Source organism: Haliotis rubra, unplaced genomic scaffold (genome assembly GCF_003918875.1).
Source record: "Haliotis rubra isolate DU_JTF1 unplaced genomic scaffold, ASM391887v1 Scf348, whole genome shotgun sequence".
Lineage (NCBI taxonomy): Eukaryota > Metazoa > Mollusca > Gastropoda > Lepetellida > Haliotidae > Haliotis > Haliotis rubra.
The window spans coordinates 911670-925508 of record NW_025767022.1 but is presented as its reverse complement, the minus strand read 5'-3'; the positions used below and the strand labels follow the sequence as shown (position 1 = coordinate 925508).

General features: G+C 44.9%; 1 protein-coding gene across 1 annotated transcript; it reads left to right on the top strand.

Moving 5' to 3' along the window:
- The first annotated feature begins 9565 nt into the window (after nucleotides 1–9565).
- On the top strand, nucleotides 9566–12211 carry LOC124284916. The gene is made up of 2 exons (XM_046721047.1): nucleotides 9566–10449; nucleotides 11278–12211. Exons 1-2 carry the CDS (start codon nucleotides 9566–9568, stop codon nucleotides 12209–12211), a joined length of 1818 nt encoding a protein of 605 aa, XP_046577003.1.
- Nucleotides 12212–13839: the final 1628 nt, after the last annotated feature.

Below are 13839 nucleotides of genomic sequence, written 5' to 3'. Positions count from 1 at the left end.
ATACCCAGTTGGTTCATGATTACAATGTGTAAAACAGGGAATGGCAGTATCGAAGTAATCCCAACGTGATCTCTTACAAATGGTGATCGACAACCTACCTTTATGCCACCCCAACATCCTGGATTAAAAACAAGCGAGTGAGCAGTGAGAGAGTGAGTTGGTCTGCAGGGGCAATCCTCAGTTGCTGGTTTGAGTTGTTGGTTTGAGGGATTATTGAGTTGGTCTGTAGGGGCAATCCTCAAGTTGTTGGTTGTAGGGGCAATCCTCAGTTGTTGGTCTGAGGGATGATTGAGTTGGTCTGTAGGGGCAATCCTCAGTTGTTGGTTTGAGGGATGATTGAGTTGGTCTGTAGGGGCAATCCTCAGTTGTTGGTTTGAGGGATGATTGAGTTGGTCTGTAGGGGCAATCCTCAGTTGTTGGTTGTAGGGGCAATCCTCAGTTGTTGGTCTGAGGGATTATTGAGTTGGTCTGTAGGGGCAATCCTCAGTTGTTGGTTTGAGGGATGATTGAGTTGGTCTGCTAGGGCGATCTTTATGATCTTGTCCATATATTTCCAACATTTTTCTGTTATGTAGAATGTTACGTTTAGGTTTGAACGCTGCCTGTGCACTCTACAGCGGACAGTGGTTGATATCTGAGGATCACGTTTCCGACCTGATAGTTCATATAACTAAAACCTGATAGTTCATATAACTAAAACCTGATCGTTCATATAACTAAAACCTGATAGTTCATATAACTAAAACCTGATAGTTCATATAACTAAAACCATGAAAAAGGTTGCAAACTATCAATGCAGTGTACTATTCTACTACAAGTATGTTTGTATATGTACTGACCAGTCACGTTTTGTTTGTTTTCTGTTCTACACATCATTTAGCAATATCACAGAAGCGGCCTGTAAATAACCGAGTCTAGACCAGATAATCCCATGACTGATATCGTGAGGAACTATTACTTGACTCGTGATCAAGAGGCTAATAGCCCGATCCATCTAGTTCCCAGGACCGGCAAAGGGTGCTTGGGTCATATTCTCATCTGGGAAACACAGTGACGAAAGATATAGGAATTCAGTGTTTAAGAACAATGATGACGAATAGGGTAAATAGAGATGCTGTGATTATTTTCAACTCGCGACATTGTTCACGCAACCTTTCGTCCCCCATACCGGATCCTTGGCTGGAAAACAGAGCGTGTGGTTGAAGGTCGTCAGGCATCAGATACCTACATTCCGTGCAGAAAGTTGGATACCGGTCGGACGTGACATGCTCACTTTGTTTGTGTTTTGTAAAATCAAATAACACTATTACCCTTGACGTTTTTACTTAACAAACACTGTCCTTCCCTTTTAAGACTTAAGCCTTGTACTTATAGGGCAACATATTCCCTTTTGAATAATAATGTGAATAATAAAATATAGACACCAACTTGTCACTATGTAATTGTGCTCATGACCAAGTCCAACCATAGATCAACAACGGTCACTGTCTAGCGATCTAATGAAGGAAATGGGCCTATATAACATTGCACTGACTTCCAATTAATCAAACCTTAAAAGTGATATGCATAATCTTTTATGATAAATGGGATCTGACTACCATATGGGATTGTTCCCGGTCCTCCTTTTCTTTGATTAGTAAGAAGTACATGAGACATTTAGTCCGGCAATCCCGACAAGTCTAACTACACGCACTCAGGACCTGTGACAGAGACAATCTGCATCAAATCCCACAAGTATGAAGGAGGTGATATACACACTCATATCATCCTCCTGTGTCGTCGCAGACCTAGCTGTAACGGGATTAAGGAGATGCTTCAATTTGCCACAAGCTATGGATAACAGTCCGTTGCAATTACTCACGAACCAGAGGGGTACAGTTATATTCAGCAATAAAATATCCTTATGTAAATAAGTACATACAATGTGGATATATATATGGTTGCTAGGTAACAAGATAATCGGAAGACGTAAATGCTTAGTTTAATGGTCGATCCCGCTCTTGTTATTGTCCGTGGGCAATGGTGGTGCACGTGCGGTCGTTCTGGAGTTCACCCGAGTCTCCTGTGTGTCAGTTGGTACAGACTGATTGTGTTCGCCGCACATATCAACACAGACGTAATTACAAGATTCTGTTGGCAGACTCGAGACAGACTCATTAATCTGCACCACACCTGATTCAATATAATGGATAAGATGTGACACATAAATGTGTCTGCAACTAAGTATACTTTTGTGAAAAGGATTCCCAAATCTTGATCATGTATTTCCTGTATTTAGTACTCAGTAGACCCATTCATTTGTTGTCAATCATTTAGTAAATTTGGAAGTCAGGGTTGTGGGAGAAGGTGGGCCACTGCTGGGTCTCTCTGTGTAGATGTGGAACCTCATCTGGTTCTGTCTGGACATTGCGTTTCTGCCTGGACATGGCAACATGTTTGTTTTGTCTTCAAATAGTGCTTCCACCTTGTCAAGGTGGTTCTGTCGCAGGTACAAATTCTTCTCTTGTATTGAATATTTGTAACTTTTTTTCAGCACGATACGCATATATTGAGGGCATTGTCTGTCGAGATGACATTCATCTTCACGTGATATCTCTGCGAAATACTTCGTCTTCCATGTGTGATATACTGCAGATATCCATGATTAGAGACAGCGGACAAACCGTCCTTCTGTATTTCATAATATTCTAAAAAAAATCTTTCATATTACAGATGGGTATTTGAACCGCTCAGAAAATGAATATTGAAGGTACGCGAACCACAATACAACATAAAATATTATATAATGTTTAACATTAACAAAAAGAAACTGGTCACTGACTGCTGTTGTGGATGCCGCAGCCTTGTTTCTACGTACAAGTCAGTCTCAGTGGAGACATAGGAGACAAATATTCATCTTGTCTTTGAACTTCTCAGATCAATATCTGAGCCGTTGATCTGAATCATCTCTGGATAGAGGCTGCCATGATGGCAGTGATCACGTGACTCGCAGAGTTCCTGTCATCCTAAGTTTACAATACGTAAGGTTGAGACCTGTAAAGACCTCTTAAGGGAATGAGTGTGCGTATTACTAAACGATCCTGAAACAATCTAGTTTGTCAGCTATTTTGGTTTGTTTACTCCGGAGTCGGAGGTGACATAGGATGTCTGTACTGCATGTAGATTACAATGGGGCAATATCGATTAGTATCGATTTGGGTAGGATTACAGAGGATGCATTGATACAATCCCATTGTACTATTCTGACTGGTTAGTGTAACAGTGTTCTTTGAGAGTTGTATGAAAGGGAATGCTCCAGAACAACATATAAAGATTTCCGAAACATCAATAGGTTCAATAAATTGGAACAATATGTACACTCGTTCCTGAATCACCATGTCATCTAGATTTCTTGATGTCAGTTTGTCTTGTGAAATATGGAATCGGTGTATTTCGTTGTGAGATGACGTCATACCAGGATGTCAGAAAGTATTTCCTTATCCAGTGCAGTTGTGCGTTTCTTTGTAACTAGTGACGTGTACCATGAGACGTGTTTTTCTGTACCATGTGACCTGTTTTCCTGTACCATGTGACCTGTTTTCTTGCACCATGAGACGTGATTTATTGTACCATGAGACGTGTTTTATTGTACCATGTGACATGTGACATGTTTTATTTTACCATGTGACATGTTATCTTGTAACATGTGACATGTTTTCTTGTACCATGATACGTGTTTTCTTGTATGTGACATGTTTTCTTGTACCATGTGACATGTTTCCTTGTACCATGTGACATGTTTTCTTGGAACATGTGACATGTTTTCTTGTAACATGTGACATGTTTTCTTGTGCCACGTGACCCTTTGCTGTCTTCTGCCACATTGTATGTGCTGCCTTTGTACTATACAATTGTATGTTTTCTTGCAGTTTTTATTGTATTCGTTGGTTGAGCTTGTGTAAAATGTGTAAATTTCCCTTCTAATACCCCTCGGCGGCTCGAATATTGCTGTATCCCATCACTGAAGAGTGATTGATTGAGTGGGTGAGTAAGTGGGTGAGTGAGTGAGAGACTGGAGTACATTTTGCAACAATTAAGAACTTGTGGGGACACAAGAAATAGTTCCACACATTGTACGCATGTGGGGATTCGAACCCCGGCCTTCAATGCGAGGTGAGAACAATTTCACGTTGGGCTACTCCACTGTTCTATTTTACTGTGGTTTGTCAGCGATCAGACAACAGCTGACCGTTTTGTATCCCCTCGAGTAACACCTCCACTGTAGTACCTCCACTGTGGTACCTCCATTGTGGTACCTCCGCTATAATACCATATATCAGATAAGACGAGATCAACACCGAGGGATTGATGACAATTGATAGCTGCAGGTACGGAGAGTGGAAACTAGCTCTCCAGGGTGCGACAGGATAAACACCATCAGGGCAATATTAAGAAACATATATACAGTGTACATCTGGGCCCTGATTGATGCTCCTCATATACGATAATTAGCAGTGCCATCAAACATTACATTAATATCGCCCAAACGGCAGATACATGAAGGGAGGTAACTCGCTGCTATTTCGCGTGTTGGCTGTCTGCAGTATGCGGGCATCACAGTGACGCGGGGATGACATACTGAGAGTTGCTGATGTTGGTGGCGGCTTATTACTAAACGGACAGTGGTCTCATCACCCCTTTGCTTATCTACAAGGTAGGTAATTATAGAGTTTAATGCACACCCGAATTAGTTACTGTTCAAATGTCTTTGTGCCAACTTTTTAGCGGTATTTACATCGACTTGAAAGCATGAAGTTGTTAGAAGTATTGATTGTTCAAAATAAGACACCACTATTTCCATATTCGAAATCGACATTACTATTAAATTAGTAACTCAAGATTCACTATCAAGCATCCTGTCTATCTATCTATCTATCTATCTATCTATCTATCTATCTATCTATCTATCTATCTATCTATCTATCTATCTATCTATCTGAGCAGGAGATGTGATCTATTCACATGTCTACATAAGTAAACTAGACATAGTCTATAAAAGCCTTCTCTCCAAGGACGCCGAGAGAAAGCTTCGTTTAACTGCTGTGAAGCAAAACCTGTTGTGAACTTTTGATCATGTCATACCTGTACCTGTATCAGATCATGATTTCAGTAAATATGTGTATGAGATTGACAGACAGAGAGACACAGACAGGCAGACAGAGAGACAGTTAAGCGAAGTTGTTTATGATACAATAAAACAATGCGGGGTGAATACACCACCAAGGGCGCAAGGTGTAAATAGTCATACCCCACGGAAGAAAACAATTGTCATACCCCACGGAAGAAAACAATAGTCATACCTCACGGAAGAAAACAATAGTCATACCCCACGGAAGAAAACAATGCGAATCAGCAAATGTCATTTTGTAAAGCAGCTGGTGTAAGTCTGGTATTTCCACAATACTCTCCTTGGTTATCTTTACCCAATCTGAACCGTTTTATGAAATCAGTTTCTCCTCTTTGTTTAATGTAATTTTGATGGTGAAGATTTGATGATTGGAAGTATGCGGTTATTTACTTTACCCTATTTCACTAAGATGAGGTCATGTTAACTGACTGTCTCCACGAGATGGCTAGCGAGCACTCTCTGTATACCTGGCTCTGTATATGTGGTTCTAGTCTCAGGCAATATGCGGGGAAAATAGGGATATTGCCATACCTGTGTGTCTCGAACGTCACGCGGCACGGCATAAGTTAGTGGTATTATCCTTCCATTTCCCTTGTACCATCAACGCCAGTTGAATCAGTATTTGGGCTATCTCACGGTGCTACAGCTTGATGAGGTGAGGTGAGGTGAAATTGGGTTTTACGTCGTGCTTGAGAATATTTCGCTCATATGACGACGTGCATGCGTGTGTATGTGTAGGTGCGGCTGCTTGTACTAGCCCAGACTTAAGCTGGTTTGATAGTGCTAGCCCACTGAGATGCCATGCTGCAGTGAAGCACGAATACCCCACTCATTATACAGACACATTATACATGACTCCGAGCCGACCAGTCCTTGTTGTACCAATTAATGCCGAACGCCAGGCAGGGACCAACAAGTACCATATTTTAACGTCTTTTGGTATGACGCGGTCGGTGATCGAACCCGCGACCTTCCGCTCTCCGGGCGGACGCTCTAACCACTACACCACGGAGGCGGTCTACAGCTTGATGAGGGAGGTAAACCCGGATGGATGCAGCATCGTGTTACCTCCTCGGCAACACCCACGACAACGGCTGCGGTGCCGACAAACCAACAATCATGAACAATACTATTGTGAGATTCGAACCTCCGACCATCTTGGACGACGAAACCTGATATACTTTGGTAATGTCATTTACAAGACGTATGTACCTTGTTTTCCTTACAGTCAGGGGACGGTAGGGTAGCCTAGTGGTTAAAGCGTTCGCGTGTCACGCTGAAGACCCGAGCTCGATTCCCTACATGGTACAATGTGTGAAGCCCATTTTTGTGGTCCCCGCCGTGATATTGCTGTAAAATTGTAAAGAGCGGCGTAAAAAAAAATACTCACTCACTCATTACAGTCAGTGAGAAGAGAGAGTTGCGATCCTTACAGTCAGTGAGAAGAGAGAGTTGCTCCTCATTGCCGTGGCAGGATCCACTATGCAAGATCCCAGTCTGTCAACACTTGTTTCTTGCGTCACTGTGGTCTGTTAATCTTCATTAAACCTATAGCTGACAATAACGTGTAGTATTCACATCGGCCTCAGACAAATGTCAACGAGGCACAATAATATCTCAACACAGCGACATAAAGCAGCCATTACGGGGAACATCAGCAGTGGCTTGACAGCGAGCCATGTCTGTTTACAACGTCAGTCCCAGTGCTGGTCATGGCCACTTGACCTGCAGTACCTGCTGATGAGATGCGCCGCCTCCCACGGGCCGCTTTACGTAGTAGGTTTCTGCATGGTTCATACATAATACAGTAGGCCGATACATTGTGGCAGGATGGATAGTCCAGCCACAGACACGAGTCCAGCAGTAATGTGAGGGGAGGTTTATAGACTTGCAAAGTTGAATGTTCAACAATTAAATATACCATTACACAGTTATTGTCGTGATTCAAGGTTGGCATATCGTGTTAAGTTTCAAGAAATACAGTAAATCCGCTATCTTTTAAAGGGTGTGTCTGGTCCATCACTTGCTTGTCTGGTCGAGTGTGTATAGTTCGCCGAGAGAGAGATAACATTGATGAAGCTCATTGTCCAGGAAAATAAATAGATATACAAATAGTACACCCTGACATGACCAGTGCAGTCTTCTGCGTCCTGGGCCTAGATTTTCGAAGCTCTCATAGCGCTAAGATAGTCGTAAGTTAATGTTAATGTATGGCACTTATGACTATCTTAGCGCTATGAGAGCTTCGAAAATCTAGGCCCTTGATCCTAGGTTACATTGTTTCTGTTTTTGTTGCGTGTTGATTTCAGTCGTAAATCGGTCCGTAAATGAATTCAATCTGAAACCACCAAACAAAAGGAAATTTTCTACACTTAATTCTAAAATGAACTACATTTACGAATCAACACAAATTACTGCAAAAGAACTGAAACGGCAGTAAAAAACAGAGTGACAATACTTATAGAACGTAAGTAAAGTAGAATATACTAGCAGTAGTATTGGCAGTTTAGTCAGTGATATTAAGATTCACCAGCCAGAAGCAATGGTTCAACAACACATCAAACGGAGATACCCAAGGAGAGAATAACTATATTCATGGACTATCGATAGATCAAGTGATGTAAGGTGATAGAGGAAAGTGATGTAAGGTGATAGAGGAAAGCGATGTAAGGTGATAGAGGAAAGTGATGTAAGGTGATAGAGGAAAGTGATGTAAGGTGATAGAGGAAAGTGATGTAAGGTGTTAGAGGAAAGTGATGTAAGGTGATAGAGGAAAGCGATGTAAGGTGTTAGAGGAAAGTATTGTAAGTGATAGAGGAAACTAATGTAAGGTGACAGAGGAAAGTGATTTAAGGTGATAGAGGAAAGTGATGTAAGGTGATAGAGGAAAGTGATGTAAGGTGATAGAGGAAAGTGATGTAAGGTGATAGAGGAAAGTGATGTAAGGTGATAGAGGAAAGTGATGTAAGGTGATAGAGGAAAGTGATGTAAGTGATAGAGGAAAGTGATGTAAGAGGTGATAGAGGAAAGTGATGTAAGGTGATAGAGGAAAGTGATGTAAGGTGATAGAGGAAAGTGATGTAAGGTGATAGAGGAAAGTGATGTAAGGTGATAGAGGAAAGTGATGTAAGGTGATAGAGGAAAGTGATGTAAGGTGATAGAGGAAAGTGATGTAAGGTGATAGAGGAAAGTGATGTAAGGTGATAGAGGAAAGTGATGTAAGGTGATAGAGGAAAGTGATGTAAGGTGATAGAGGATATGAGGAGGAAAGTGATGTAAGGTGATAGAGGAAAGTGATGTAAGGGTGATAGAGGAAAGTGATGTAAGGTGATAGAGGAAAGTGATGTAAGGTGATAGAGGAAAGTGATGTAAGGTGATAGAGGAAAGTGATGTAAGGTGATAGAGGAAAGTGATGTAAGGTGATAGAGGAAAGTGATGTAAGGTGATAGAGGAAAGTGATGTAAGGTGATAGAGGAAAGTGATGTAAGGTGATAGAGGAAAGTGATGTAAGGTGATAGAGGAAAGCGCATATGGGAAATAGGTTCTGGAAGCTGGATCATTCCTGCTGCTCTTGAAGCTTCCACATTGCTCTCGACTTTATACTTTGGTCTTGAACACCTTGACAAGAACGAACTAGCTCTCTCGCTTCCTCCCGTACAGCCGGTCGCTATATGTGATTGACATAATGGAACCTTGGAATGTAGGTGTAAATCCCGCTTTGCCCCGATCTGGTACCCGTGCTCGAGATGTTCATCAAAGCGAAAAATGCGTGAGATCTGCATAATTTCGGACTTTCACTGAACATTTAACATTAAGCTGACACACGGTCCTATTGTTGGAATAATGTTAAAAGCAGCGCTAAACACAAATCACTCACTCACTGTCTTGCTGCCCACGCGTATGTCTCCAACATAGCCACAGTAAAACACATTCAGACAAAGTATTTAACTGTTACGTAGCACTCAATCCTATTCGTTCGTGCTCACGATTACTACCAATTACGGTTTACGTTATACGATATTTTTGAGCTTCTCGAAACATACATCACTGTTGGACATGTGGAACGCCAAGTTGATGAAGTAGACTTGGAGTGTCCGCTGTCTTTTCATGTGTCATTTGACAGTCACCCAGTCCAGACAGTTGTATCTGGCCGACCGCAACCCCTGTGATAAGGGTGTAGGACTTGGTCAAGCCATGTGTCTATAGAATGATGGATCCTGAAATATCAATTAAGGTTGATCATCTCTCAGTACCCCTGCTTCCCCTAGGATGCACCGCTAATTCAAAGCACGGCAGGATCGCCGGCTGCTGTCATATTTTGACATATCTAATTTCCGACTGGTTGGTGAGTCCAGCCCTCGACCCCCACAACTGATTGCTGCACTTGGTCCCGCATCAATGTATGTCTGCAATATACCTCTGTACGACACCACCGTGGCCTTCCTACACGACACTACCGTGGCCTTCCTACACGACACCACCGTGACCTTCCTACACGACACTACCATGGCCTTCCTACACGACACCACCATGGCCTTCCTACACGACACCACCATGGCCTTGCTACACGACACCACCGTGACCTTCCTACACGACACTACCATGGCCTTCCTACACGACACCACCATGGCCTTCCTACACGACACCACCATGGCCTTGCTACACGACACCACCATGGCCTTGCTACACGACACCACCATGGCCTTCCTACACGACACCACCATGGCCTTCCTACACGACACCACCATGGCCTTGCTACACGACACCACCATGGCCTTTCCTACACGACTCCACCATGGCCTTCCTACACGACACTACCGTGGCCTTCCTACACACGACACCACCGTGACCTTCCTACACGACACTACCATGGCCTTCCTACACGACACCACCGTGACCTTCCTACACGACACCACCGTGACCTTCCTACACGACACACCACCATGGCCTTCCTACACGACACCACCATGGCCTTCCTACACGACACTACCATGGCCTTCCTACACTACACTACCATGGCCTTCCTACACGACACTACCATGGCCTTCCTACACGACACCACCATGGCCTTCCCTACACGACACCACCGTGACCGTCCTACACGACACTACCATGGCCTTCCTACACGACACCACCATGGCCTTCCTACACGACACCACCATGGCCTTCCTACACGACACCACCATGGCCTTCCTACACGACACCACCATGGCCTTCACTCCCACCATGGTATTCCCGAAGAGGGAGTATGTCAGGAACCAGCCATCATGGCAAAGTTTCGGGTAATTCTTTATGCTTGAAGGGGGGCGATACCAAGGGCAAGATTCAGCACGTTAATCAACAGTATGACGTCAAGGTGTCGTCCCCGTATCGCCCCAAATGGTATACACACCAGATCTTGTCTACATGCCATTTTACAGACATGTTTCGTCATTACATGTTCTCTTCATTTACGGGTTCTCGTATTTTTGTTGGTGGTAAAATTCAGACAAAACCGTCTGTGGTAATTGCATTACGTCAGCCGTGTGCCAGTCTGTCTCCTGACTGTGACAGCAAAGACTATTGGATGTGACTTCATGGTTTATACAGGTCTGTATCTCAGCACAGTGTACATCACCAGGCCTCACGCCAAGGTGTCAAGTGAGAGAATGATGTGGCTTCTCACCTATCGGATGATAGATATCAGCATTATCGGTAAACCCCACTCCTGCATCTACACGGTGATGGATGGACAAGTGGTTGGGGCGAGATCTCCAGCTTTGTATTGAATTTGTGAATGATCATTACCATGAACATACAAACATTCGCCCATATGTATTACTATAAGTCACATGGGCATCTGCCATTTTGTCGAGTCTGCTGATAGCAGCCCCTGTCTCTCTCTGAGTTTTGTGTGGGAGAGACACGGATATTTACGGCGCTTGTATAATCGTTGTTCCTCATTGGGTATCAGGACGACTGTACGCTTGTCAACTGATGGGCTGTTAAATTAGGCTTCGTAACAGCAGCTAGATTTATAAATCTACCTGGTCATTTCCTTATATTGATCCTTTTCAGTTGTTAGAACCCGGGGTATGATTAGACAATTAATATTGAAATGCCTTCCTCAGACGTACCCACAATTCTCTCGCCACGTGTAGGAAGGCCACCACCGTGGCCTTACTGCACGACATCACCGTGGCCTCCCTACACGACACCACCGTGGCCTTACTGCACGACATCACCGTTGCCATCCTACATGACACCACCGTGGCCTCCCTACACGACATCACCGTGGCCTCCCTACACGACATCACCGTGGCCATAATACATGACACCACCGTGGCCATCCTACATGACACCACCGTGGCCATACTACATGACATCACCGTGGCCATCCTACATGGCACCACCGTGGCCTCCCTACACGACATCACCGTTGCCATCCTACACGACACCACCGTGGCCTCCCTACAAGACATCACCGTGGCCTTCCTACACGACATCACCGTTGCCATCCTACATGGCACCACCGTGGCCTCCCTACACGACATCACCGTGGCCTCCCTACACGACATCACCGTGGCCATACTACATGACACCACCGTGGCCTTCCTACACGACACCACCGTGGCCTTCCTACACGACACCACCGTGGTCTTCCTACACGACATCACCGTGGTCTTCCTTCACGACCCAACGATGGCCTTCATACACGACACCACCGTGGTCTTCCTACACGACATCACCGTGGTCTTCCTTCAAGACATCACCGTGGCCTTCCTACATGACACCACCTTTGTCTTCCTACACGACATCACCGTGGTCTTCCTTCAAGACATCACCGTGGCCTTCCTACACGACACCACCATGGCCTTCCTACACGACACCACCACCACCTCTGTACTAGATACCACCCCACGACACTACCGCCTCTGTACCCATCTGTCATGTGTCATACCACGCAACGACACTACCGCCTTTGTACCCATCTGTCATGTGTCATACCACCCCACGATACTACAGCATCTGTGCCCATCTGTCATGTGTCATACCACCCCATGACACTACCGGTTCTGTACCCATCTGTCATGTGTCATACCACCACACGACACAACCGTCTCTGTGCCCATCTGTCATGAGTCATATTACCCCATGACATTACCGGCTCTGTACAACATCAGTCATGTGTCATACCACCCCACGACACTACCGTCTCTGTACCCATCTGCCATGTGTGATACCACCCCACGACACTACCGTCTCTATACCAGTCTGCCATGTATGACACCACCCCACGACACTTACGCCTCTGGACTAGAAACTACCCACGACACTACCACCTCTGTACTCGATACCATCACACGACACTACCGCCTCTGTACTCGATACCAACACACGACACTACCACCTCTGTACTCGATACCAACACACGACACTACCACCTCTGTACTCGATACCAACACACGACACTACCACCTCTGTACTCGATACCAACGCACGACACTACCGCCTCTGTCTGATACCGATACCAAAACACGACACTACCACCTCTGTACTCGATACCAACGCACGACACTACCGCCTCTGTACTCGATACCAACACACGACACTACCGCCTCTGTACTCGATACCAACCACGACACTACCGCCTCTGTACTCGATACCAACACACGACACTACCGCCTCTGTACTATACCAACACACGACACTAACACCTCTGTACTCGATACCAACACACGACACGACCACCTCTGTACTCTATACCAACACACGACACTACCACCTCTGTACTCTATACCAACACACGACACTACCACCTCTGTACTCGATACCAACACACGACACTACCACCTCTGTACTCGATACCAACACACGACACTACCACCTCTGTACTCGATACCAACACACGACACTAACACCTCTGTACTCGATACCAACACACGACACTACCACCTCTGTACTCGATACCAACACACGACACTACCGTGACTGTACTCGATACCAACACACGACACTACCACCTCTGTACTCGATACCAACACACGACACTACCACCTCTGTACTCGATACCAACACACGACACTACCACCTCTGTACTCGATACCAACACACGACACTACCACCTCTGTACTCTCGATACCAACACACGACACTACCACCTCTGTACTCGATACCAACACACGACACTACACCTCTGTACTCGATACCAACACACGACACTACCACCTCTGTACTCGATACCAACACACGACACTACCACCTCTGTACTCGATACCAACACACGACACTACCGCCTCTGTACTCGATACCAACACACGACACTACCACCTCTGTACTCGATACCAACCCACGACACTACCGCCTCTGTACTCGATACCAACCCACGACACTACCGCCTCTGTACTCGATACCAACACACGACACTACCGCCTCTGTACTCTATACCAACACACGACACTACCGTGACTGTAATCATCATGTCCATCCCGCTCCCTGTATTCTCTAGCGATAACACTTGCAGATTTAAATGCATTGCATAGTGCAATTAATGTAATGAGAGATGATGTGGAGGAGCCAGGTGTAGTTCGGTCATAGCTAGGTCTCACTGAAACCATAGCCTGACGATAATACTCAAACAATCAAGAAATTACGTTCTATGTTTGCCAAACATTTATGCACCTTGGGATTAT